The sequence below is a fragment of the Zootoca vivipara genome, chromosome 3 (assembly GCF_965207765.1).
Source record: "Zootoca vivipara chromosome 3, rZooViv2.hap1.1, whole genome shotgun sequence".
In the NCBI taxonomy this organism is placed as follows: Eukaryota; Metazoa; Chordata; class Lepidosauria; order Squamata; family Lacertidae; genus Zootoca; species Zootoca vivipara.
In genome coordinates this window covers 105,273,237-105,300,167 of record NC_142586.1, presented here as the reverse complement: position 1 = coordinate 105,300,167, position 26,931 = coordinate 105,273,237, and the positions used below count along the sequence as shown (strand labels likewise).

At 48.4% G+C, this 26,931-nt stretch overlaps 1 protein-coding gene across 3 annotated transcripts in view; it reads right to left on the bottom strand.

The window, feature by feature from the left end:
• Positions 1-592: 592 nt before the first annotated feature.
• Positions 593-26,931, bottom strand: part of FOXN2 (forkhead box N2) — a 57,753-nt gene continuing 31,414 nt past the window's right edge. For all 3 annotated transcript variants that reach the window (XM_035111073.3, XM_088667416.1, XM_035111074.3), the window contains exons 3-6: positions 17,040-17,161; positions 10,637-10,701; positions 7,934-8,002; positions 593-5,092 (exon numbers count right to left, since the gene is read on the bottom strand). In XM_035111073.3, the coding sequence (XP_034966964.3) occupies positions 4,542-5,092; positions 7,934-8,002; positions 10,637-10,701; positions 17,040-17,161 (807 nt within the window). In that variant the 3' untranslated portion in view covers positions 593-4,541. The remainder of the gene's footprint in view (positions 5,093-7,933; positions 8,003-10,636; positions 10,702-17,039; positions 17,162-26,931) is intronic.

The window sequence follows — 26,931 nt, the reverse complement described above, 5'->3', positions numbered from 1 at the left end:
TTCAGACATGAGCATTTATTGGCCCCTTTCTTTCTCTGCATTTCTGCCAAATCTACAGCTCCCGTAGTTTCTACTGAGTGTAAAATATTTTGCAAATTACCGGTAATCCCACCCAATGACACATGAACTGATCGCAAAGCTCCCAATTGTTTTAGTTTCCATTCTGCTAAAATCTTCCAACAGGCATTATTCAAAACGACCTGTGGGCGCCCTTGAAAGCATGGCAGTCAGAGTCTTCAAGCAGCCTCGGCTCAGCGTATCTGCTGGAAGACCTCCCCCCATATAAGCCACCCAAAGACCGGCAGGCAGGATTCTACTTTGAGTGTTGTTTTCTGGAGGTCAGATCTAGCATAAGTTAGAGCAGAGCCTTTTTGGTTGTGGCACCACAACCTTAAGAACAGCCTGCACAAAGAGGTCCACTGAACACCTTCTTTGTACAGCGAATAAGAACTTCTAGAGATCACCATGTTGACTTCCCCACCAGAGGGCTTACCAAGCCAGGCTTCTGTTTTCGTTTGTTCTAGTGGATCTCTTAAAGATGTCCTTTGAGAGTATTCAATTTCTTTTTAAAACCTATAAACTTTTTAAAGAAATAAATCACAAAGCATCATGTCTGACTTGCAGGCAGACCCACTTGTAAACCCTTCCCATGTTTGACTTGTTGCGGTGAAGTTCTGGGAAGCAAAACAGCGACACAGGAAACGGCTCTAAAAGGGCTTTTCAGCAAGAAGATTGTTCTGGCCAATCCATCAGAACCTCTGGGGAGAAGAGAAGCAGCAGGCAACATACACGATGGGCACCATTGGTGTTTATAGACTTTTACATCAGGGAAAGTGGTGTACAAACAGGTGAGAGCGTGCAAACACCCATGCATTAGAGACTTTTTTTTTGTCTAGAAACTAGCAACATGATTACAGAGCAGAGCCATTTACAGTTTACTACCATTTGAACGAAAGATTTCCTCCGAAATTCCGGGAGGGGGTGGAATGCTACATAAATCCTTGCAAACGTAAGGCCTACACTGGGAGAATCTCTTGACAAGATTATGCAGTTGAGAGTAGTTGGGATCCAGCAAACTACGTCAAGGTCTGGAGCTGGGAGAAAGCCTTGCTTTGGGTTCACTGGATTCCAGCCCAAGGCATTGAAAGTCCACAGCAAGGGTAGCCAATGGGATGCTTACTGGATCTTGTTGAGCTCCAGTTCCCATCAGCCACAGCCAATATGGCCAATGGTCAGGAGCAATGGAACTGGTAGCCCAAGACATACGGAAGGCGTGAAGGATGGGGGGGGGCGTCTACAGAATGGTTTCAAGAATTATTAAGCTGGCAGAGTTTATACCAGGTGTATAAGGCGGCTTGCGTTCATGAAGAGGCAGTGAAATTCGAACTCTTGACTACCTCTGGCTTAGTCACCAAGGAGCCAGAGAAGCTCTGCGGCATTAATAGAAGTTTAGCTTCCCGCCTTCGTTCTCTGCCAACCTGGAAGCGTTTTGCTAACGGGGGGCAAGGTTTGCTTAACCGGCCGCTCGTGACTGCTCGACACTCGGAAACATGGGAAACAAATTAAAAAATGGCACTTCAAGCTGACCCTCCATGCCAGGCAGAATGAGCTACGCTAATGCTTTGATCGCTGCAAAAGAACGCTCAAGGGGTTCTCGGAACCACAGGGCGCACTTCGCGGAAATGGTTCCTGTACAAGCATCCACCGAAAGGAACGGGAGTGGGGTAAGAGCTTGACTGTGCCTCCCTGGAGAGACTCAGGTGGGACTGACATGGGAGAGCTTTCCAGTGGCACCGTGACAATCCACTTCCAGGCTACCATTTCACTCCAGCCAGGGCCATTTCCCAACAGGACATGGGTGCAGGATCCATGGTGAGTATACATGTGGGTCCTTCCCTCCAACTCCAAAACTCATCATTACAAGTGCCAGGAACAGCAAAAGGTCTAGACAGGACTACACACCTGCCCCTGGATGGCAGACTGGCCACACCATTCAGGCATCGATGCCCCCAAGCTTCCTAACAGCAGCCAAACAACACAGCAGCCGCCACAGAAGACCCAGGAGGACACAAACATCCCGTGTTATGGTTCGTGGGAATGGTAAAATACACAAAGGGTTCCCGTGGAAATGCATGCACTCAGAGCTTCACAGGCGCATTTTACCATTCCCACGTTACATTTTAAGCACGCGCTAGAATACTGTGTTGGCAGAAGAGCAAGCACAGAGCTCTTGGGCTTCCTTGACACTTGACAAGGGAGGGGATATTATTGCTGCAATAACAGATAAAAAGAAAGGTGCCGTTCTGGCTGCACGGACAGTGGCAAAATTCCCGCCGATTTTAACAGGAGTCGGGATTTCGCTCCAACGGTCACTGCTCCCCAAGGAAGATGGGACGGACCGCAAACCATCAACCGCAGGCATTTCCTAAGCTCCTCTCAGAGTCTTAAGGAGGGAGCGGGACTCTGCGCGCGCGCACGTTTAGAAAATGGTGCCCTTTAAGGCTGCGTATTATATACTGTCTTCTTGAGGGATGCTTGGTTAATACAGTGCAAAACTGAAGCACACAGTAGAAGAGAAGGGGGAAAAAGGCTGGTCTTCCAAGTCGAGTAAGAACGCATTCAAGAACCTAGTCCTCATTAAGGCTGCCAGCTCTGTTTGGACGGTTCTGCTTCTGACTGCAGGTGGGGGCTCACACAGTGTAAAGCTGCACCACGATTTGAATTTGTACATTTAAAAGAACTCGATGTCAGGAAGAAAGCCGGGCTAGAGTCCTTCCCCTGGACATCTAGTTTTTTATTTGAGGTTTTCTGTTTCACGCAGAACAGTAATCAATTGTGTGTGCCCTCACCTGTAGCCTAAAATGGTACAGTCCAGAACAAGCTTTTTCTCCTCAGTGAGAAGTAGGCCAGTATCAACCACAGTAACCTTAAAAAGAAAAGAAACCCATTTCATTATGCTTCACCTGAACATGTAACTACAAGTTCTCTGTGCAACAGTCATTTACAATTTTAGCAGTCAACATTTTTCACTCAATCTGGATATCGAGACCAAAAGAACATTGGGTTTGCAAACAAAGTGTGCGCTGAAGATCTAAAATATAATAACCATAAGAAAGAAAGAAAGAAAGAAAGAAAGAAAGAAAGAAAGAAAGAAAGAAAGAAAGACAAGAAAAGGAACCAGCTCCTTACTTTGTGCTGTTTCAAGGAAGGTGAGGACAAGAGTGGAGATTAACATTTCAAGATTAGAGTCTCAAAAACATCCATGTTTACATGTTGCAATCCCAACACCCTCCTTGTGTTATCATTGCAGACATCAGTCAATCGATAACTGTCCCACAATGGCAGTTGTCTAGTATTCAGGTTATTCCAGACCCTCGACTTGCACACGAGACAATTATGCAACAACGGAAGCCAAGCTGAAAGCTGATAGACCTTATCCTGCATTTTTCAATACTTAAATCAGAACACGTGAAGATGTCAGAACCAGCCACACAGCTTAGCTCAGGTCAGGGAGTCAGCTCCATGCCCTTCCGTTCTTGCTGGACTCCCAAGTCCCATCAGCCCCAACCAGCATGGACTTTGATCAAGGAGGGTGGGAGATGTAGTCCAAAACTGGAAGAGCACCATGTTGGCTCTAGAACCGGCAGAGACAGGAGCCCATGGGCACAGAGAGAGGGGGCAGGATTGCGCCTGCTTATTCTCCTGCTCCCAATGCACCTCCCTCCACTTTCAGCCCCACCTGGGATTTGAGAATTGCATGTCAATCTGGAACAGGAGACAGTCCATGTATCCTTTTCCCGCTTGATCTCCACCGACTGATTTTGGAGGGCCAAAAATTATGCAGGCTGAGAACTACTTCTCTAAAAATTAGAGAAGGCTACACATTGGACTTTATGCGCCATAACATACAAACACCAGGCCTCACTGCAGAACAGGCGTGCTAGAAAGCAAGGCACAATTCTTCACTCCCATTGGAGGAAACGGGGCATGTGTGGCCCTCTAGATGCTGTTGGACTACAACTCCCATCAACCCCCTGCCAGTACAGCCATTGGTGAGCTGCAGTGGTTGGCTGCCCTGTTCTCTGCGCAGAGCCCTATGAACTCAGACAGGTCAAATGAACCCCCCAGGTTCCAAAGCCAAAGAGACGTACAAGGTATGAGATGATAGAGATAATGGCACCCACTCCTCCAATAAACTCAAATATTCAACTTTGCTAAAATGATCAGCGGGAAGGAACTGCTGTGTTGGTTGGTTGGTTGGTTGATTTGGTTTGCCCCCGCCCCACCTGTTCTGCACAATTGTAATCCGCTCTTCAATGCTTCAAAACCACCCTTTTTGCAATTAGAAAAAGAAACAAATTGCAAAACTATAATCTGTGAAAATAAAAATACATGAACAAAAAGTCCTTTTATGGCTTTGATCTCCCTTGTGAAGGGTAAAAAGTAGAGGAGTATTGCCACGCTAAAAAATAAAATATGCATTTATCTCTATTGATAGACGTATCTTCTCCCCCACCCCACCCCACCCCCAAACACACTTCTCAGGCCGTGACGTCGTTCTTTCTCCTTCGTTTCTGGCTATGGGTCTTTGCAGTACTTATGAGGGAGCCTAGACAGGGGCTCATCCCGGCTAGATGCAGCAGAGACCCGGCCGCCTCTTTCAGTTCCTCGTCAATTTCAAGGCAGAGCTCCTCCAGGGCTTTCTTGCGAGGCTGGGCCTTGTCCGAGGCGGCGAGGCACGGCTGCGAGGTGTAGCCGCTATCGGCCAGGGGGTCATCATCGTCGTCCTCCTCTTCGCGGTCGTCTCCGTCCGTGTCCACCTCGCTGTGGAATCCTTCGCTGCCCTCGCTCCCCACCCGGCTGGCCTCGGAGACAAACTCGTAGACCTCGTCGACGGACGACAGGGAAGACACACTCGAGGGCGACACGCAGCGCTGCGAGGCCACGCTGCTGGCACTGTAGTTATGGTCCTTGTTGGGGTCAATGTTGGGGACGGGGAAATCGCTCCCCCCTGGACTTGCCTTGCCGTGGCTTTGGAACGTGCTGACGTAATTCCTTTTCTTGGATAGCTTGAGTGGCTGCGGCTTCTTACCTGAGGAAAATAAAGTCTTGTCAGAAACGGGAGGGACCAGTGCCTCCCCACCCCACCCCACCCCACCCTGATGCCCTCCAGAGGTTTTGGGCAGGCTTTTCTGCAGCTGGCTATGTTTAGCCTGGAAAAGAGGAGACTGATAGGAGATAACGAAAGCCATCTTCAAATATCTTAACGGCTTTCCCATGGAAGAGGGAGCAAGCTTGTTTTCTCCTGCTCTGGAGGGTAGGACTTGAACCAACAGCTTCAAGCTACAAGATAGGAGATTCCGAGTAAACATCTGGAAAAACTGTCCGACAGTAAGAGCTGTTCAGCAGTGGAATGGTGGACTCTCCTTTCTTGGAGGTTGGATGGCTATCTGTCATGGATGCTTTAGCCGAGATTCCTGCATTACGAAGGGTTGGACTAGAGGACCCTTGGGGTAGCCTCCCAACTCTACAGTTCTATGATTCCATGAAAGGGGTCAGGTTTCCAATACCAGCGTTTGGCAAGCTCCATCTTTTATACCTGTGGTTCCCAAAGATTTCCGGGCCACTTAACTCATCCCTATTGCCCTGTACCCTACAAAATGCAATATTCAGAATAGCGGTTTCCACGACCCACGAAGGAAAATAATAACACGGTAAAATTCAAAACAGTAACCCTTACTGTTGCACATTTATCCAAAATCCAGTTAAAACTATTTACAATGGTTTAATTAATTTTTAAAAAATGGGTGAATTTGATCCAGCTTTCCAAAGTCTGATTATTATTTACACCTCCAGTGTTCCCCTGCCGCCTCCTCTGTGACCCCTTAGCGCCCCAAGGCAATCCCATCACCCCGGGGGGGGGCAGGACCACCCACTTTGGGAAAAACTGATTTAGACCCCTGCTGAAAACTTTTCTGTTTTGGTGGGCCTGTCGAGAAACATGATTTTGTTACGATCTGTTGTTTTTAGATGCCACAAACCTTCTTTAAATACATCTTTGCTTTATTTCTAATTGTGTTTTTATTACAGATGTGTTTGGTGCCCTCGGCTGCTTTATAATAAACAGATATAAAAAGGTAAATGACCACCTGACAGTTAAGTTCAGTCGCAGACGACTCTGGGGTTGTGGCACTCATCTCGCTTTACTGGCCAAGGGAGCCGACGTTTGTCCGCAGACAGTTTTTCTGTGTCATGTGGCCAGCATGACTAAGCCGCTTTTGGCGAAATCAGAGCAGCACACAGAAATGCCGTTTACCTTCCCGCCAGAGCGGTACCTATTTATCTGCTTGCACTTTGACGTGCTTTCGAACTGCTAGGTTGGCAGGAGCTGAGACCAAGCAACGGGAGCTCACTCCGTCGCAGGGATTCGAACCGCCGACCTTCTGATTGGCAAGCCCAGAGGCTCAGTGGTTTAGACCACAGCGCCACCCCCGTCCCATAACAAACAGATATAATAATAAACAAATTTTGTTACTTTTGTAACTTTTATTGTCATTATCTAATTTCTAATATCTTTTTATTGCTGTATATATATATATTTTTTCTTCTGTTTTGTTGTTGTTGTCCCGATGTATCTATAAAATCATTAAAAATAATAAATAAATTTAAAGACACCAGAAACTGGTGCACTTGGAACAGTCTAAGGCAAGAGCTTAATGATTTGTGGTTTTTGAATTTTTATGTTGTGGACTGCTTCGATATCTACAGATGAAAGGTGGTGCAAACATTTAATAAAGAGATTAATAATAGCCACCACGGTGCCCTTCAGAATTTATTGGACCCTGTTGTTGAGAAATCCCATGCATTGTGTAAGGCATTCCCAACATTTGATTCCGAACGTACATTTATGTGGGAAGTTTTCTGTCTGGTCCGGCGGCAGTTGGTTTAACTGTGGCTGAACAGGGCCTTAACTGACAGCTGTGAGGAAGGGTTGGCGTTCAAATTCTCGGAATGCAAATGAAGGATAGAAGGTGTGCGTCTTTTGATTGGTGGGTGCAGGTTTAGAATTTTCAGTTACACCGCATGATTGGCCGGGGCTGGACCAGAGGAGTGTATATATAGCTGGGCACTGGTCAGCAGAGAGCCAGAAGAAGAAGAAAGCTGAAGGAGAGGATTGGGGAGGAAGGAGGAGGAGGAAGACCTGAGAGGCAGGAGGAGAGGCACAGTGACCAAAGACTTGCTGGGCCTTCTTGAACTAGCCAACCTAAGCTGAAAAGGCAGGGAGAAAAGGCCTGTCTGCAGCGCCAAGAGGAGAAGTGAGGAACATCTTTGAACATTGACAGGTAGGAGGAGTATTACAGGGAATATTTCCATGGCATTGCTGCAGGACAAAAGCTCAGCAAAGGGTTGGAAAAGAGGCTTCTAGCAGAATCCCCAGTTATAGTGTAGATGAGGCTGAATGGGGTGGGTGGGTTGAAGGGAATAAAAGTGTAATTTGGGTCAAGGATTTGAATAGAGTAACCAACTGCTTCGTTAAAACCGTCTTAGTTTAACATAATAGTTTAATATGAGCTGTCAGTATTTAAAATTATAGCTACAAATAAATCAGCCATATACGCATTCCAAGATGTGGTACTGTTTTAAAGTAACGAGATTTAGGCTTCTGCTGTAATCCTAAGGACATTTACCTGCAAGTAAGTCCAACTGGACACAACAGGACTTTCTACCAAGCAAACAGGGTGCACATTATTTCATTTCAATATTCCAAGGGCTTTTTAAAACAAACAAACAAACAAACCAGAAATAAATGGCCTCAAGTGTTTTCTGTGAAACCATCAGCTGCTCTTAACTAAAATTTTACATTTGAAAAGGGATTTAATACAGCAGCAGCACTGAAAAAACAGAAAGGCAGCAAAAACTTATTTTTACTTACAATCTAAAATGCCTTCTTCAATGGAAGTATTCAAGAGCATCATGGCAGTAGCAGCATCAATATCAGAGTCTGGAAAAGGAAAAGGAAACTGCCTCCCATTAGGTTTCATCTAGAGGAGCGAAGCATGACCATGCTTTTAAAAACACGCTTAGTTTAGGATAAGAAGTGAGATAAGTGTCTTCTTGACCAAGGATACCTAGTGAGCTTCAGGGCCTAGCAATTGCCAAGCCCTGTCTGCCCACCCAGTGCAGCATCCTGCCCTCGTATTAGCCAACCACATGCCCACGGGAAGCCTGCAATTCCTGCTTGTGATTCCCATCAACTGGCATTCAGAAGTATACTGCCCCTGACAGGGGAGGCAGTGAAACATCGCCATACTGGTTAAGACTTCTCCTGCTCTGGAGGGCAGGACTCGAACCAGTGGCTTCAAGTTGCAGGAAAGGAGATTCCGACTAAACATCAGGAAGAGCTTTCTGACAGTAAGAGCTGTTAAACAGTGGAACAGACTCTCTTGGGAGGTGGTGGACTCTCATTCCTTGGAGGTTTTAAAGCAGAGGTTGGGTGGCCATCTGCCACGGATGCTTTAGCTGACATTCCTGCATTGCAGGGGGTTGGCCTAGATGACCCTTGGGGTCCCTTCCAACTCTACAATTCTATGATTCTATTCTCCCCCTATATAGGGAAGCTTTTTAATGTTTAATTTTTCTTTTTATATATATATATGGGAAGCCACCCAGAATGCCTGGGGCAACCCAGACAGATGGGCAGGATACAAATAATAAAATTATTATTATTATTATTATTATTATTATTATTAATATTATTATTATTATCCTCCATGCATTTGTGTAATCCTCATTTAAAGCTATCACTGTGTCCTGTAGCACCAAAGTCTCTCCCTTAACTACACACTGCAAGAAAAAGTACTTTCTTCTGTCTGTCCTGACAAAATTATTGTAATTATAATAATCTTCCAACATTCAACGTCATTGGATGCCCATGTGTTCTAGTGTTATGAGAGAGGGAGAAAAACTTTTTTCTCCACAGCATAAATCAGGGGTGGCCAACTCCCAAGAGACTGTGATCTACTCGCAGAGTTAAAAACTGGCAGTGATCTATCCCCTTTTGGGGGGTTCAGGTCAAAGTTGTTGAGCTTCCTTTTATGGGCTGCAGGGCTAAAATGTTTAGCTTTTTTGGGGGGGGGAGCCAAAGTTCTTGGGCTTCTTTGGGGGGAGCCAGTGATCTACCAGTGATCTACTGCAGACGTCCAGTGATCTACTGGTAGATCACGATCTACCTGTTGGACGTGCCTGGCATAAATCATTTTATATACCTGCACCATGTAGTTGTGGCTTTCCCTGATAGGGCAGTTGCTCAATCCCCTTTGAACATTTTCGGTGCCTTTTCCTGAAACTTCTCAAGCTCTACAATGTCCTTTTTGAGGTGAGGCGACCAGAACTGCACACATTATTCCAAATGTGGTTGCACCATAGATTTCTTTGATACTACTGTGGTATCAGCACTTTAATTTTCAGTCCCATTCCTAAAGATCCCTAGCGTGGAATTTGCCTTTTCCACAGCTGACACAAGCTGGATTCCACCACATTCATGCTGATAGGTGCCAACCACCCTGGTTCTCTAGATCATATCAACCAATTTAAAAATGGATTAACACAGATCTTGTTCAGCACCCCAGTCTCCTCCGAGTGCTTAATCAATTACAAAGTTGGAAGGAATAGCCAGCCAATCACTGAAGCCAAACAAGGTGCTGGGGCTGGCAGGGAGGGGTGAGAATTGAGAAGGAGAAAAGGGAAGACAAGTTGAGATGCTGAAAAACATCTAAATGATAAATGGAAAAGACAATTTAAGATTTAGAGGAGTCCTGATTGCAAATGCAGCTGTTAAAAAAGAAGATGGAATCGAGACTAAAGTTCAAATGAAACTGGTGCTTTAAGGCCCCATCTGCACTATGTATTCAAAACAGTATTGCACCACTCTAAACAGTCATGGCTTCCCCCACATAATTCCAGGTACTGTACTTTGTTGTGGGGATCAGGAGTTGTTAAGAGAGCCCTATTCTCCTCACAGAACTACATTTCCCAGAGTTCCCAGGGAAGAGGGATTTGATTGTTAAACCACTCTGAGAATTGCAGCTCTGTGATAGGAATAGGGCTCTCACAGAAATAGACACTCTCCACAAACTACACTACCCAGGATGCTTTGGGGGAAGAGGTGACTGTTGAAAGTTGTAAAGAGCTGCTTTAAAATGGATAGTGCAGATGAGGCCTTAGACTGGTCCAAGAAACTAGAATGGAAAATCTCGAGAGAGAAGACCTTTAACGGAACTTCTGGAAACAACCAAGCCGCGTTCGGATGCTGCAACTAAACCACATCTACAGATTTAAACCATGGTTTGGGATGCAAACTGATAGGTTTGTGGTGGCCACAGTTTGCATGATTTGTGATCCAGTACAAATGTTGTGGCCAAATTATAGTTTGGCCATTGTGAACAGCCTTTGGGTTTGTGCGTTCCTGCCTCCCCTCATGTGCTCAAATCCCCAAGTCAGGAAGTGCAGGAAGGGATCTGTTGTTCATGGTGACCAAACCATAATTTGGCCACAACATCTGTACCAGGCCACAGACGGAGTCTATAAAGCCACCCAAAGGAGAGCTAAAAGATGGGCAATGCATAGCACAACTTACCTTTGATAGATCGACCCTGATTCTGTTTCAAAACTGAGGTTAAGTAGTGAGGAGAAGGTGAACCACTGGAAGAGAGGAGAAAGAAGGTTTAGAGATCGTGCTGAACCAAGACAGAATTCACTTAGTCTAGCCATATTTGCACCTTCGATGATTTCAAAATGGCAGGATCTCTCCTGTACCAGAAGTGATGTCAACAAGGACTGCTGGCCTGGTGTGGGTCTTAAACCTGGTGTATTACAGAGCTGACCTAATCTGTGATGTGGCTTTTCTGGAGAAGATTGAATTGGGAGATTTCCCTATGCAAATCCCTAGGGCGCCTTGCCTCTGAACATTTTCTGATGTCCCGCAAAGTGATCTAATCGAACAGGTTTCTTTTGTGTGCATTTAGTTAACAAAGTCAAAAACTGCTAAGCTTGCCTATTATATTATATCCGCAACTGGCATTTTTGCGACTGAACTTAAGAAAACTCAGAAATAAAAGGACTGCATCTAAACCTACTGCCACATTTGACAGTTTGCCACAGACCAAGACCCTGTTCAGACTTACTTTTCAAAGATGTGAAACTAATGGGTTGTGGAGGGGAGCTTATATCTAAACCCGGACAGTGCGAACAAGACAGAGGTGTCTGAAAACACACCTCTATCATAATTGCTTGCTCATCAGGAGACTGATGGCAAATCCCTTTGAGAAGACACTTGATTGCAAACCCTGGCTGGCCGCTGTGGAATGTCAGACCATTTCCCCCAAACCACACCCAGCTATAGCACACCTGATGCCCTATACGTGTGGGGCATGCAGAGGCACAGGTAGTACAGAAAACAGGATCAAATCTCCTGCCCATCAACTAGCTCACAGGGACTTCAATCCCACATGGTGGGACCTGTTCAGCACCTGATATCATTATGATATCAGATGATTGACAAGTGAGTTGTCCTGACCACCTGTCAGTGTTAGCTGGTGGGGTGTTGGGATTTAAAGACCAAAACGTTTCTGGGTCCATAGGGGGCAGAGCTTGGTGATGGGCAATACTCTGCCTGCAGAATGTCTTGGGTTCCATCCCTGGCATCTCCTGTTAAAAATTACGTTGCAGGTGATGTGAAAAAACTTCTGCTACTTCCAGTGAGATAATACTGGGCTACGTGGGCAAATAGTTTGAACTGGTCTAAGGCAACTTACTACGTTTCTGGATTCCACCTTCAGGTTTCCATAATTCTGAGGACTTGAACCTCTGCTAATGAGCAACCATTTTGTGCTTTTTGTCCTGATCCTGCGTCCTCGTGCCCTGCCATTTCTTTCTCAGAAACAGAGTTGCCCTTGGCATTTCTTCCTGTCTTGTTTTAAACCTCAGTCTCTAGATTTGGCTTTACTCCAGGGCCCCAAACACTGAGCTCCATAGCTGCCAAGTTTTCCCTTTTCTCACGAGGAAGCCTATTCAGCATAAGGGAAAATCCCTTAAAATAAGGGATAACTTGGCAGCTATGCTGAGCTCCAGCACAGGCCTTGCAAATCCTGTTCTAAAGCGTGTGGGAAGTCTTCTCATGCCAAACACCACCACATATTTTTTAAGCCGTCTTTGTAAAGACTGCTCCCTCTCCCTTCCTCTCTCTCTCTCTCTCTCTCTCTCTCTCTCTGTGTGTGTGTGTGTGTGTGCTCCTTTAAAGATGATTTTCCCTAAGTGAGTTGGAGAACAAAGTCTGTAACAAGCATCTGTTAACAGGAGCCCTCCTGGCGAGAATTTCTACTGTGCTCTGGTCTATTTTGGGAAAGGGGGACTGGAAGTCATGCGTCCTTCCTGCAGTGGTGCACATAATCTACCTCAGGGACAACACTGCAGAACTTTTAGCTGCCCTGATGATTTTAAAAGGACCTCGTCTCCTCAGCAGCAGTATTTGTTAACCTAATGAAGGGCAGCCAGTGTGACACGACAGAACAGCAAATCTGCCCATTTCAGTTCCCCATGTTTCTACAGCAGTGTAGAATTTTCTTTTTGAAGTCCTTGTGAAAATTCATCCACATTTTTAAGGCAAATTTCTCCTAACGCAAACATTTTCATACGCAGTTTTACCAGTAACTTACACAATTTTTGCAAAGCAATTTTCCTTCAGGTAATGCATCTTTTGTATGTTGTTTTCATTTTTAGCCCAGCCTTGATCCTTGCCCATCCTGGCTTATAAAAGCTAGCCGGGAAGGGCTGGGCGATGGGCTCTGTGGGGTGGTGAATGCTTCCCTCTGTGAGGGAGCATTCCCAGACCCGCTGAAAGAGGCAGTCATTAAACTGCTTCTTTAAAAAAACATCTTTAGACCCGGCCAGTATGGCCAACTATCGCCCAGTCTCAAATCTTCCATTCTTGGGCAATGTGATTGAGTGGGTGGTTGCTGAAAGAGGTGGTTATCAAACCGCTTCTTTAAAAAACCATCTTTAGATGTAGCCAATAGGGCCAACTATCGCCCAGTCTCAAATCTTCCATTCTTGGGCAAGGTGATTGAGCGAGTGGTTGCTGAACAACTCCAGGCATGCCTGGAGGATTCAGACCATTTGGATCCCTTCCAGTTGGGATTCAGGCCTGGTCGTGCTGGTCGATGATCTCTGGTGGGCTAGGGACAAAGGTGAGAGCAGTTTCCTAGTTCTGCTGGATCTCATAGCGGCCCTTGATACAATCGACTATAACATCCTTCTGGACCATCTAGAGGAGCTGGGGGCACTGTTATACAGTGGTTCCGCTCCTTCCTCCTGGGCCGTGTCCAGGAAGTGGTGGTGGGGATGAGTGTTCAGACCCCTGGGCTCTCACTTGTGGGGTGCCTCAGGTTTCCGTCCTCTCCCCCATGCTTTTTAACATCTACATGAAGCCACTGGGAGAGATCATCAGGGGGTTTGGACTGGGTGTCCATCAATATGTGGATGATACCCAGCTCTACCTCTCTTTTTAATTGGAACCAGTGAAGGCAGTGAAGGTCCTGTGTGAGTGCCTAGAGGCAGTTTGAGGATGGATGGCGGCTAATGGATTGATGTTTAATCCTGACAAGACAGAAGTACTATTCTTGGGGGACAGGAGGCGGGCTGGTGTGGAGGACTCCCTGGTCCTGAATGGGGCAACTGTGCCCCTGAAGGACCAGGTGTGCAGCATGGGAGTCATTTTGGACTCACAGCTGTCCATGGAGGTGCAGGTCAATTCTGTGTCCAAGACAGCTGTCTACCAGCTCCATCTGGTACGCAGGCTGAGACCCTACCTGCCCTCGGACTGTCTCGCCAGAGTGGTGCATGCTCTAGTTATCTCCCGCTTGGACTACAGCATTGTACTCTATGTGGGGCTACCTTTGAAGGTGACCCAGAAACTACAACTAATCCAGAATGCGGCAGCCAGACTGGTGACTGGGGGCGGCCGCAGAGACCATATAACACCGGTCCTGAAAGATTCCCAGTACCTTTCCGAGCACAATTCCCTCGCTACGAGAAGCCAAGTTACAGGGAACCAGGCAGAGGGCCTTCTCGGTAGTGGTGCCCACCCTGTGGAACTCCCATCAGATGTCAAAGAGATAAACAATTACCTGACATTTCAGCCCTGTCCAGGGAAGCTTTTAATGTGTGACATTTTAATGCATTTTTAATCTTTGTTGGAAGCCGCCCAGAGTGGCTGGGGAAACCCAGCCAGATGGACGGGGTACAAATAAATTATTATTATTATTATTATTATTATTATTATTATTATTATTACTACTACTACTATGCATTTTTGTAAACACTGTTTGGTCCTGCAAAATTCAGAGAAGTGCCAATTTTGAAGGATGGCTGCGTATTCGGATTGTGTCTTGTTTCAAAAGCTACAAGTTACATAGGTTTGCTTTCACATGCGAACTGAATTGAGTTTCTCCTCCACCCCTATCTGACATTCTGTCTGTAACAGGAAGTCCGTCTTGGGCCCTGGGATATCCAAATGAAAACTGACAAGGCATCTTCTAGTTATGACACTGCCGTTCACATTCAAAACACAGGCTGCAGTCCTGCAGCCATGTTCAAGTGGAAAGCCTGGCCACAGTCGCTCATGCATAGGTTACTTAAAAGCTGGATTACTGCAATGCACTCTATGTGGGCCCTCCTTTGTGCCTGATCCGGAATCTGCAGTTAGTGCTGAAAGCTGCAGCACAACTGCAAACAGGAGTGAGACCTTGTCAGCGTTTAACACCTGTACCCCACCAACTTCAGTCTACTTGCAACCAGTCAGCGGGAGGCTCTGCTCAAGCGACAGTTGTCCTCTCTGACTTCCACTTTATCAATCCCAAAGGGTCCAGCCACCCTAGGGAGCTACCAAGCTCTGTGCTCCTACATAGGCAATGCTTCTGGCAGAAAGAAAAACAAAAGCAAAGCACGTCAGCTGTTTTTCAGTTCATGCCAGACATGGATACAGGCTCGACGTTTTGTTGTTAAGGGACTCCCAAAAATTTCATTTCAGCCTTGCCAGGAAGGCCTTTCCATCTTGGTTAGGTTAAAGATTTTGATTAGTTGTGTCGATTTTTACAGCGCATCTAACTCTTTCGTTAATTGGGCAGAGCGTCAGTTTTGCGTAAAACACCAATTGATATTTTCTCCGTCGGATTCATTGCTGGAATGGATTTCTCCTCGTTGCACGTCATCGAGGGGCAGCCTTGGCTGAAAGGCATTCCTGTGTTTGCAACGGGCAAACTGTCCCTACCGTAGGCTGGCGGTGGTGACCTGGGCTAAGAGCCAGCTACGAGCTCCATTTTTTCCCACCACAAGTCCATTTGCTTTCTGTCAGGCACAGTTGGCTCATCTTCTGAACTGGGAGCATAAATACCCCAAATCTCCTCCACTCATAACCCAAATGCGATCAGAAAATTAATTTTAGCTTGCAACTACTGTACAATCTTCAGAACACTTACTTGGAAGCAAGCCTAGTTGAAATCTATATGATCTCTTTATCAGAGGCAGCCAACATGGTGGTCTTCAGATGTTGATAGTCTCCAGCTCCCATCAACTCCAGCCAATGTGCCTTATTGGTCAGGGATGATGGAAGGTGCAATTCAGCAACATCTGAAGACCACCATGTTGACTACCCTTGATCTCTATAATTTGTTACCAGTTCCTTAGTTTTAGTTTTTTGTGGTGGGCCTCCAGAGCTGACCGGGAGGGGATGAGCTGCAGTGGGTGGGGGGAGGAGAAGGAATTGCCAAAAATGGCCTCCCACCCATTCTGGCCCTGTATGCTTTCTATCAGAGAAGGGATATCAAATGCAAACTGCCCATAACATTTAATCAATCACTGGGATATACAGATATACAGATTCAAGTAAGTGTCTCTCAGCTAACAAAGAATAGCAAGGATAATCTAAAGAAAGTGGTCAACATGTGAAGCTGTCTTAGACCAAGGGATGGGTAAGTCTTATTTTCTCTGTGTGTGTATTTCTCGTTTTTTCTAGTCCTAAGCTCAGTTCTTCGCATGTTCAAATTAGTTTGTACTTTTTTAATATAAAAAAAAAGAATTCATGAAAATTCATCAGTGTTTCAGTGCAACATCTCTCCCATTTTTTGTATATACCATAATTTTTGCCTGCTATACACTCTTCTTCTTCTTCTTTACTGTTTCCTCTTATATATGTGCTTGGTCGTTCTTCCCATCAATACGTTCATATTCCTGCAGACACACTTTACCCCAGTATAAGCATTTTTGTACACATTACAGAGGTTGGGTGGTCATCTGTCTTAGTTGAGATTCCTGCCTTGCAGGGGGTTGGACTAAATGGCCCTCAGGGTCCCTTCCCACTCTACAATTCTATGGCTCTACTTGGCTGGAGAAATGCACAGCAAAATTCACAGAAGTGCAAATTTTGAAGGGTGGCTGTTTTTCGCTTCATGCCTTGTCTCACAAAGGGCAGGCTGTGCAAGTTCGCCGTTCAAAGAGAACTGAATCACATTTCTCCTCTGCTCCTGCTCAGAGCCATCCCAGTGTTGCCTGATCTTGGCTGGCAATGGCTTTGCAGGGCTACAATGTTTGGAGAAGGGTGTGGGAATCTGGAGATGAACCTAGGGACCTTCTGAACACTAAGCCTGTGCCCTACCACCAGAGCTATGGCTGAGTCTCTCTTCTAGATACAGGAAGGTAGCCGTGTTGGTCTGACGTAGTCGAAACAAAATTTAAAAAATCCTTCCAGTAGCACCTTAGAGACCAACTAAGTTTGTCATTGGTATGAGCTTTCGTGTGCATGCCAATGACAAACTTAGTTGGTCTCTAAGGTGCTACTGGAAGGAATTTTTTATTCTCTCTTCTAGACTTACCAAAACCAAAAAAATGTATCACCACCTGTGGGCAACAGTGATCTAGACGGAAATCTGCATTCCACCACCCACCCACCCCAGATTGCACTGTGTTTAGAGCAACAAGAGTCCTACCTCAGTGGTGATGCTGGTGGGGTATAAAAAAAGGCAGAGGGGAAAGGCTGCTTCTTCAGGGCTTGTATTAGGTTCGGTTTATATTCTGGGTCCACACACCACAAAGAACCTTTTCCATTCACCTAGGAAACAACAAAAGCACCCGTGCTTATTACGAAGAACTTCTCCCATTTCGCGCACGTCCGCGTAAGCCGTTTCAGAGGACAGGACCACCACTTCCACAACCGACTCGTTCCAGGATACCTCCTGCAGGGAACGGTCCAAAGGCAGTAGCATATCCAGTTTGCAAATGCGTGATGATGAGCTGCCAATTTTGGCACTTGAGAGAATCTGGGTCGTAGATGAAATATGCTCACGGCAGGCTGGAGGCTGCTGAGACAGACTTGCACCCCAAGCCTGACAAATTGCACTTCAGAGTCTGCACACCGTTCCGTACATCAGGCTTCCTCAACTAAGGGGGCTTCCCAATGTTCAGGACTACAACTCCCATCAGCCCCAGTTGGAAGCAGTGTTAGAAACTCAGGTATCTCGGGTATATCAGCTAATCAACAAATGGCACCTTGAACCTGGGTTACGGTTGCCGCAATGGAATGTCTAGGCGCCTTTTTTCCTGTGGAATTTGCAAATATATATATATAGGAATTTGCATATTCTATGCCACTTAATATTTTAAAGAAAAAAATCTCAATGCGGTTTACAACACATTAAAACATCAAATAACACAATCCAGAATACAAATACAAGCTTCAAGGAAAATATTTCAGATCCTTCTCTAGCTGACATTTTGCTTTCCCTATATTTATTTACTTACCTACTTAATTTATAGAGCTGCCCCATAGCAGAAGGATTCTAAGAAGCCAGTGTGGTGTAGCGGTTAGAATGTCGGACTAGGACAGGCATAGGCAAACTCCGGCCCTCCAGATGTTTGGGACTACAATTCCCATCATCCCTAGCTAACAGGACCAGTGATCAGGGATGATGGGAATCGTAGTCCCAAACATCTGGAGGGCCGGAGTTTGCCTATGCATGGACTAGGACCTGGGAGATCAGAGTTCAAATCCCCACTCAGTCATGAAGCTCATTAGGTGACCTTGGGCCAATTGCAGCCTCTTAACCTGCCTCACAGGGTTGTTGTAGGGATTAACTGAGGAGGGGTGTGTGTAAATCATGCTCCTTGGGGGGGGGGGGAAGGTGGGCTATAAATGCAAAAAATTGTTGTGGCTGATGAAGAACGACGCAATGAGACAGGATGGTTTCCAACGGGAAGGCGACCTCGAGCCTTTTCGAGCGCTCCCTTTTATTGACAGTTCTACTTGACAGCTAATGATTAACCCATTAGTGCAACTTTTAACCAATGGTGGTAGCGCGACTCCATACAAGGTGATGTTCCTGTGCACGTCGCTTCCCGGTGCCACCCCAAAATGTCTCCATTACCTACGTGCAGTTTTGCCATGCCCTCTGTCCATGCTCTTAGCACATGTCACTCAGTACACACACCCTCCCTGTATCCCATTGTTTTCCCTGACTTGTCTTGACCCATCTGGTCCATCCCGTTCTATCCAGTTCTATCCAGATCCAACATGTCCTTCCTTGCTTCTAGTACTGTCATGACCTGTTGCCCTGCTGATCCATGCCTCCCAACCTGTCCTGTTACACGTGTCTTCTTTTCTGACGTTAGCCAGTATGCCGCGTTATTCTTTCTACTTTAGAGGACCGGCGTGGTGTGCCAGCGCCGATCCAATTGCAATCCCTACAAAAAATAAGCCCTTCTGCTTACCTGCTTAAAGCTGCAGGGGGCGGCCAGATGAAGATGCCAGTCACCAACCTGGCATCCAGAGATCTCCACATGGTAGCAACTGAACCTGCGCCAGTAACAAAATGTGCCTGGTCACCTGTCTAATTTCTAACATTGCTAGGGGGTCATAGTCCAGCAATGTCTGGAGGGTACCAGGTTGAGCAAGGCTGCCATTCATTCACACACCAAGATTCTACCAAATCTCCTGCCACATCACAGCCATCCTATGTACTTAATGGGGCCAATGCGCAGGTTAACCTTTTAAAACATGGCGGCCATTCACTTCCAAGCGCTTAAGACGGGTTTTTTCGACAGCTTCTGCCTGGCACCCACCACCCTGGATGAAAAAAATGATCAGCCTTACGTGGTTCCTTGGGACAGGGAAGGCCCTTCAGAAAGGCACAGGGACAGGTGTTGCCCTCCAGGTGTTTTTCTGGCTATGTTGGCGGGGTCTGAGGAAAGCTGCAGTCCCAACAACATCTGCACCGCACCAGATGTTGGGAAATAAGTGCTTGTTTGCAAACTCCAGCCCCAGCCCCCTACCCCAAGCACATTTCCATCAGATCCAGGAAGCAAGTTGAAAAAGCGGGAGGAGAAGGGTCAAGCTGCCAGCGCCGATAAACAAAGAGAACATCTCTCTTGACAGATTGACGGAAAACCTCGTACGTTTCATGGCATACTGAACATCCTATTCAACACCTGCCGCAGTATCAAGGCATGAAACCATCAGCAATCCTAATTCAAACTTTGAGGAAACACGGCTGTTATGAATACAGTTCGATTTTACAGCAACAGAACCACGACGCTGCCTCACGCCAAGCTAGGCCGCTGGTCCCTCTATATCAGTGTTGTCCCCACCTGGTGTAGAGAACCTCAAGCTCTCCAGATCTCTCCACCGGGCCCTCAGGACCCTCCCCAAATCACATACCTCCTCCAACCACTGCCCTCGCCAGAGCTGCTTTGCACCCTCTTCAAAAAGCTTTTGCCAGGCTGGAACGTGGCCTTGAGCAGAGGTTGGACGGCCATCTGTCATGGATGCTTTTGCTGAGATCCTTGCATTGCAAGGGGTTGAGACTAGGTGAACCCTGGGGTCCCTTCCAATTCTACAGTTCTATGAAAGCCTCTTGCTCTCCAGGCTGGAGAATAGAGAAGGTATAGAGACTAGCCTGCGTCTCGATGAGAAAACGGGACATCCGTTGCTGCACCCGCTTTTGCACCTGGTCCTGCCCACCATGGAATACGTGCTCCGCTGCCCCGAAGCCAGGATAAACGAAAATTCTAACTTCTGTAACAGCAGGCTCTAAAAGAAATTATCTGATAGGTTTGGCATAGAATTTGCCTTTTCTCTCTCACACACACTCCCGGCAAACCCTTGTTAGAACACCATGTTCTTAACAGACATCCTAAACACAGAAAATAGAAAGCGTCAGGCCTGCTGAACTTTTCCATGAGTGAGTACACGGAGAAAGCCTTGCCCTGCCCTTGTTCCCAGACAACCTAAAATCAGGCAAAAATATGGCAAGTCTGCCGGGAGACTGTCCGCCCAAACGCTGGTTTTTCAGGAAGTTGTTCTGGCTGGTTTGGTGCTTATAGGTGGGGTCTGCAACGATGTGTTGCAGCGTGCAGTGCTCCTGTTCAGGGTTCCAGCAGGGATATTCCATCCCATTCCTCGCCCTCCACTTTTGAATCTACCCCTTTCCCCAAGAGACATGCTGCATTCTGCGTGCACCAGAAAAATACCAGTCCCCCTATGTAAAACAATGGTACTTATGGGTGACTTTATAGAGGATCAGACAAACTCATGGAAGCTAAGGCTATCAACAGCCTCTAGCCACGATGGCTGTGTTCCTCCCGCCACTGCTGGGGGATTGTGCCCCTGAACACAATTGCTGGGCATCAGAAGAGGGGAGATGGCTGTTGCCCCAGGTCTTGCTTGCGGGTTTCCCATAGGCATCTGGTTGGCCACTGTGAGAACAGGATGTTGGATGAGATGGGCCTTTGGCCTGATTGAGCGGGGCTTTTTGTACGACGATTCAGGAACCGAATAAATATATGAACCAAGCTTTAATCCCCGTGATGAAGTTCAAGGCCGCAAGATAGTCATTTTTGGCTTGCCTGAGGCAGCCTCCTCCTTTTTACACAGGGGTAGAGCAACTACAAATGGAAAGCGCAATGCTGGTGGTCAACAAAAGACTCTCTCAAGGCAAATCTAAAAAAATGTAGTAGAAACACCGACAATTGGGAAACCCTGGCCTGCGAGTGTTCCAATTGGAGAACAGCCTTTACCAAAGGTGTCATGGGCATTGAAGATGTTCAGGACGAAAGGGAGAAAAGTGCTAAGAGGGAAAGCATGCTTGGCAAACCCTCACCATGATCAACTCCTGCCCAGAAACCAATGTCCCCACTGTGGAAGGATGTGTGGATCCAGAATTGGCCTCCACAGTCACTTACGGGCTCACTGTTAATGGAAGACAGTCTTACTCAACTATGAGTGAGCGAAGGAGGAGGAGGAGGAGGAGGAGGAGGAGGAGGAGGAGAAGGAGAAGGAGAAGGAGAAGGAGAAGGAGAAGGAGAAGAAGAAGAAGAAGAAGAAGAAGAAGAAGAAGAAGAAGAAGAAGAAGAAGAAGAAGAAGAAGAAGCGGGGTTTACGTGCATAACTCAACCATTCTGCTTCAAAGCGCCTGCTGGAAGCAAACCATCGCTGAAAAACTAAGAAGGGTTGAAAGCAGTAATGGATACAATTAATAGCGTAATTTCTTAATAGCAGGTTTGCTTGCATTTCTAATGGTATCTCATTTGGAAAAGGGTGCTATGGGCTTCTTTCTCTTCAGGCAACAAATTAACGGAGCCTGTTTCAAAATAAGAAGCATTCGTTCCATTCGCATCTCGGTCTTTCTTCTGGGTGCTCGAGGCAGCTCTTATTTATTTAATTAACTGCATCCGCATCCCAAATTTCTTCTCCAAGGAGATCAAAGTGGTGTCCATTGTTCTTCCACACCTCCTTTAAACCCTGAAACAACCCTTAAAAATCGAAAAAGAGGAAGTCCCAACGAAAGAAGAATGGTGAACGAAGATGATTGAATACAGTGAGATGGCTAGACGTAACTGTGATAATTAAAGAACAAAATGAAGAAAAAATTATTGAAGAATGGAAATATTTTGAAAAAAATATCATGGTTATGCAGAATTTAAAGTATAGCAGCTGATAGTGGTAGTTTAATCATTTATGATTAACATATATAATGGGTAAAAATATAAGTAATATAGCAGCTTTCTAAGCTACGGAAAGAAAACAACGGAAGAGTGGCTGGGAAGTCAACTAATACGAGATACATGTTCTGATGGCTGTGTCACGGTGGCCGGAGTGGACTACTTCAGAGTAACGACGCCACGCAGCTCTGCATTTTATTCTTTTATTGGTGCTGCGTATTTACAGTGCTCAAGTCATTGCTATTTACACGGAGTGATGTGGTCAGTCGGTTTCAGAACCTCCTAATGGCTTTTGGCGCGTCTTTCTCCAACACAAAAGCTTTGGCAGACCCATCCTCTTGCCCCTCCTCTTCCTGCGTAATTCTGGAGTTGGGGGGATGGGTCTTCCCCCCTTGCTTGCCCCTTCCTGTCCCACCTGGGACCCTGGCTCCTCTACCTTGCCTGAGCCTCGGACACGACTTCCTGCTTCCCCACTGGAATCGGAACTCTCCCTGCTTTCCCCTTTGCTCGGGGACGGGCTTGAACTCAGGAGGGGAGGGACTTCGCGATATCCCCTGTCCCTCACATCCACCCCCCTCCCAAGCTCTCCTTCACCCCTCCCCAGGCCCCCCCCATGTGTCGGTGACGACTGGAAGCCTAAGAACTCAGTGCTCTCCGAGCCCGTTGGTGTGAATACCTCCCCCCAGTCCTGCGAGCCCCCCCCTTCCGCCTGGGCGGACGGGAATCCCAAAAAGTCCGTGGCGTCAGAGCTGGTGGGGGTAAAAACGTTCTGCCAATCTGCTCCTTCCTCTGACTGGGTGGATCTCGGTGACACCCATACCTCATCCTCTGGTTCCTCAAACTCCGCTTCCCAGCGCCATGGTGAGCTGCTCTCCCGTGCCTCCTCCTCCTCCCCCTCCCTTTCCATGTGCCAGGGCTTGGGTCTGTGGGGAAAGAGGGCGTGAAATTCTTCCACCAAGAATTCCTCCTGTATCTGAGTGGCTGGGACCCATTCATTCTGGGACGGTGGAGCATCCTCCCATGCCATGAGGTACTCCAGTCCCCCCACCCCCCACCTTGAATCCAGGATGGCCGTGGCCTCATTGAGTTGCTCCCTGCCTTCCCTCTCCCCCCCTCCCTCGGGGGTTTGTTCGCTGTCTCGGAGCCTGCTGCTTTCCCTGTACGGCGACAGCAGCGATCTATGAAACACTGGATGCACCCTCATGTCCTCTGGCAGTGCCAGCCTGTATGCCACCGGGTTTACCTGTTGCGTGACCGTGAAGGGGCCCAGCCTTTTGGGTGCCAGCTTTTTGCACCTCCCTCTGGTGGGAAGGCCCTCCGAGGACAACCACACCTTGTCCCCCACCCTGATGACCTCCCCTAGTCGCCTGTGGCGATCTGCCCCCTTTTGGTACGCTTCCTTGGCCCTCTCCAAGTGTTCTCTGAGCTGCTGGTGCACCGTCTCCAGTTCCTCTGCCCAATCCTCAGCCTGTGGGCCCTCCTCCTCCTCCTCCCCTTCCCTCTCTGGGAAAGATCTGAGGTCGCGCCCGTAATTGGCCTTAAAGGGCGACACCCCTGTGGAGACGTGCACTGCATTGTTGTAGGCAAATTCTGCTAGTGGCAGGCGATCCACCCAGTCCGTTTGCCTCTGGCTGACGTAACATCTCAGGTACTGCTGCAGAATGGCGTTGACCCTCTCCGCTTGTCCGTTGGTCTGCGGGTGTCTAGCCGTCGACAAGCTGACCTCCACCTGCAGGAGGTTCATGAGCCGCCGCCAGAACCTGGAAACAAATTGGCGGCCACGATCCGAAATAACCCTTAAAGGTAATCCATGCAGTCTGAAAACGTGATCAACAAACAGTTTGGCTGTCTCTTCTGCAGAGACTGCCCTGGCACACGGTATAAAGTGGCACATTTTGGACATGAGGTCCACCACCACCAACACTGCGGTCTTACCCCGGGAAGAAGGCAGATCTGTGATGAAGTCCATGGACAGCACTTCCCACGGCCTGTGTGGCGTGGCTAAGGGCTCCAGCAACCCTGGTGGCGCTGCTCTGACCACCTTTGCCCGCTGGCAGGTGTCACAGCCCCGTACATAGTCTCGAACATCTTCCCTCACCCCTGGCCACCAGAAGTGTCTCATGACTAGGTGAGTGGTCTTGTCCCTTCCAAAATGCCCCGCCGTTGGGTTGTCGTGCATCTGTTTGAGGACCGTACGTCTGAGCTGGGTGGTGGGCAGGTACAGTGCCCCCTTGTAGAAAAGCAGCCCTCTGCGTTCTGCAAAGTCTTTTGCCTGCTCCCTCCCCCCTCTCAGTTCTCTGAAGATGCGGTTGGCAAAGTCATCCGCTGCCGTCAGTGCTGTGAGTTCTGCCTCGCTCACCACTGCTGCTCCGCAGGACCATGCCGACGGGGGGAAAATGTGCCTTGGGGCTGGTGGCTCCTCCTCCTCCATGTACTCTGGCTTGCGGGAGAGGGCATCCGCCCTGACGTTCTGCTCTCCCGGGATGTAGTGTATGGAGAAGTTGAAGTTCGAGAAGAACTCTGCCCACCGTATCTGCCGCTGGTTGAGCACCCTGGCAGTTCTCCAGAACTCCAGGTTCTTGTGGTCTGTGCACACCTGGATGGGGTGCTTGGCGCCCACCAGGAAGTGTCTCCAATGTTTGAACGCAGCGTGGATCGCAAGAAGTTCTTTGTCAAACACGGTGTAGTTGCGCTCGGGCTGTGTCAACTTCCTGGAGAAGAAGGCACAGGGTCTCCACTCCCTGTTGGCGTCCAGTTGCAACAAAATGGCGCCCACAGCTTTCTCAGAAGCATCTGTCTCAATGCGTAGGGGCGCGTCCTGGACCACGTGGAACAGGTTCTGGTCCGAGGCGAACACCCTCTTGAGGCTTTCGAACGCTGCTTGCGCCTCTGGTGTCCACCTGAACTTCTGCTTGCCTCTCAGGCAGTCAGTGATGGGAGCCGTAACGCGAGAGAAGTTCTTGATGAACTTCCTGTAGAAGTTGGCGAAGCCTAGTAGGCGTTGGGCATCTTTGCGCGTCCTGGGGCTGTGCCAGTCCAGGATGGCCTGCACCTTGTCCTTGTCCATCGCCAGCCCCTTGTCTGACAGCTTGTAGCCCAGGAAGTCCACCTCCTTGGTGTGAAACTTGCACTTCTCCAGCTTCACATACAGGTGGTTCTCCTTCAGGCGCTGCAACACTTCCCTGACATCTTTCACATGCTGCACTGGGTCATTGGAATAGATAAGGATGTCATCCAGAAAGACCAGGCAGTTCTTGAAGAGGAGGGACCCCAGGACGTGGTGCATGAAGGCCTGGAAGCAGGCTGAGCCCCCTTGCAACCCGAAGGGCATCACCAGATATTCAAAAGAGCCCAGAGGCGTGAACATCGTGGTCTTCCATTCATCGCCTTCCCGGATCCTGATCAAGTTGTACGCCCCCCTCAGGTCTAGCTTGGTGAAAATCTTGCCCCTGCGTGCTGCTGTCAGGAGATCATCCACTCTGGGCATGGGGAAAGCCACTGGCTCTGTCACCGAATTCAGCCGTCTAAAATCCACCACCAGGCGGCGCTGTTGCGTGTCTTTCTTGTCCACCCAGAAGACCGGGCTGCCCCCTGCTGCCTTGCTTTCTCTGATGAACCCCCGCTTGAGGTTCTTGTCGATGAAAGCGCGCAGATCCTCCAGTTCCTGGTCTGACATGGCGTACAGCTTGGCTGGGGGTATAGTTGCCCCTGGCACCAGGTTGATCTGGCAGTCAAAAGGCCTGTGTGGGGGTAGGTGGTCGGACTCCGCTTCGCTGAAGACCTCCTGCAGGTCCCAGTACGGCTTGGGTATCGCCTCACCCCCTTTGACGTGCATGGTGGCCACCGTGGCTATCGGAGGCCCCTCCCCTGGTTGGTGCTGCATGCAATGTTCCAGGCAAAAGTCCGATCCAAAAGTGATGCATCTCTGGTGCCAACTGATGGAGGGGTCGTGGCGCGCCAGCCAGCTCATGCCCAAGACGATGGGGGGGTCTGAGATGGTGGTGACGTTGAATGCCAGTGTCTCTGAGTGCCTTCCCACCGTCATTCTCATGGGGGGGGTTTGATGAGTGATGGCCCCCCCCAGCAGCTCTCTGCCGTCAATGGTTGCCACGTGAAGGGGAAAATCCAGCTGCAGAAGCTGGATCTGGTGCTCTTCTGCAAAGTTTCTCGAGAAGAAGTTCGCTGAGGCACCACTGTCAATTAAGGCAAGGACTGTCAGGGGATAGCCATTTGGGAGCGTTAGCGTGACTTCTAGAACCACTCCTGCTCTGGGAGGGGTGGGCTGGCTCTGCTCCTCTCTGTGCGGGTGGGTGGGCTGGGGCTGTTGTCTGCTGACTGTGCCTGGCTGCTGCCCCTTGTCTCCTGCAGCCAGGCTTTCCCGTTTCCCTGCTGTGGTGCTGCGTCAGTGGGGGAGGGCACCACCGTTCCCGCCCTTCCTTGCCACTCCCTGCGATGTGGGCAGTCTCTGACGAGATGCTGGGGGGAGTTGCAGAGAAAGCAATTCCCGCCCTTTCCCTCCTTGCGTCTTGGCGCCGCTGGGGTTTGAAAAGCCCGCGCGCGCGCGCTATCAATCTGCATGGGTTCCTGGTCCTGGCTGGCCCCAGGCGTGGCTTGAAAGGGTTGTTGGGGGAGTGGTTTCTCCTGCGACCGTGGGAACCAAGCCCGCTTTGCGCGCGTTGCTTGTTTGTCGCTCCACCGGGATTCCTGTCTCACCCCCACCGCCAGAGCCGCTTTGCTCAGCTGATCCATATCACTGGGCTTTGGACCTCTCGAGAGCTCATCCTTCACCTCCTCATGCAACCCCAAGTAGAACGCCGCTTGCATTGGGGGGGACCCCAGTTCCCACCCCAATCTGTGCACCAGCATGGTGAATTTCGCCCAATACGC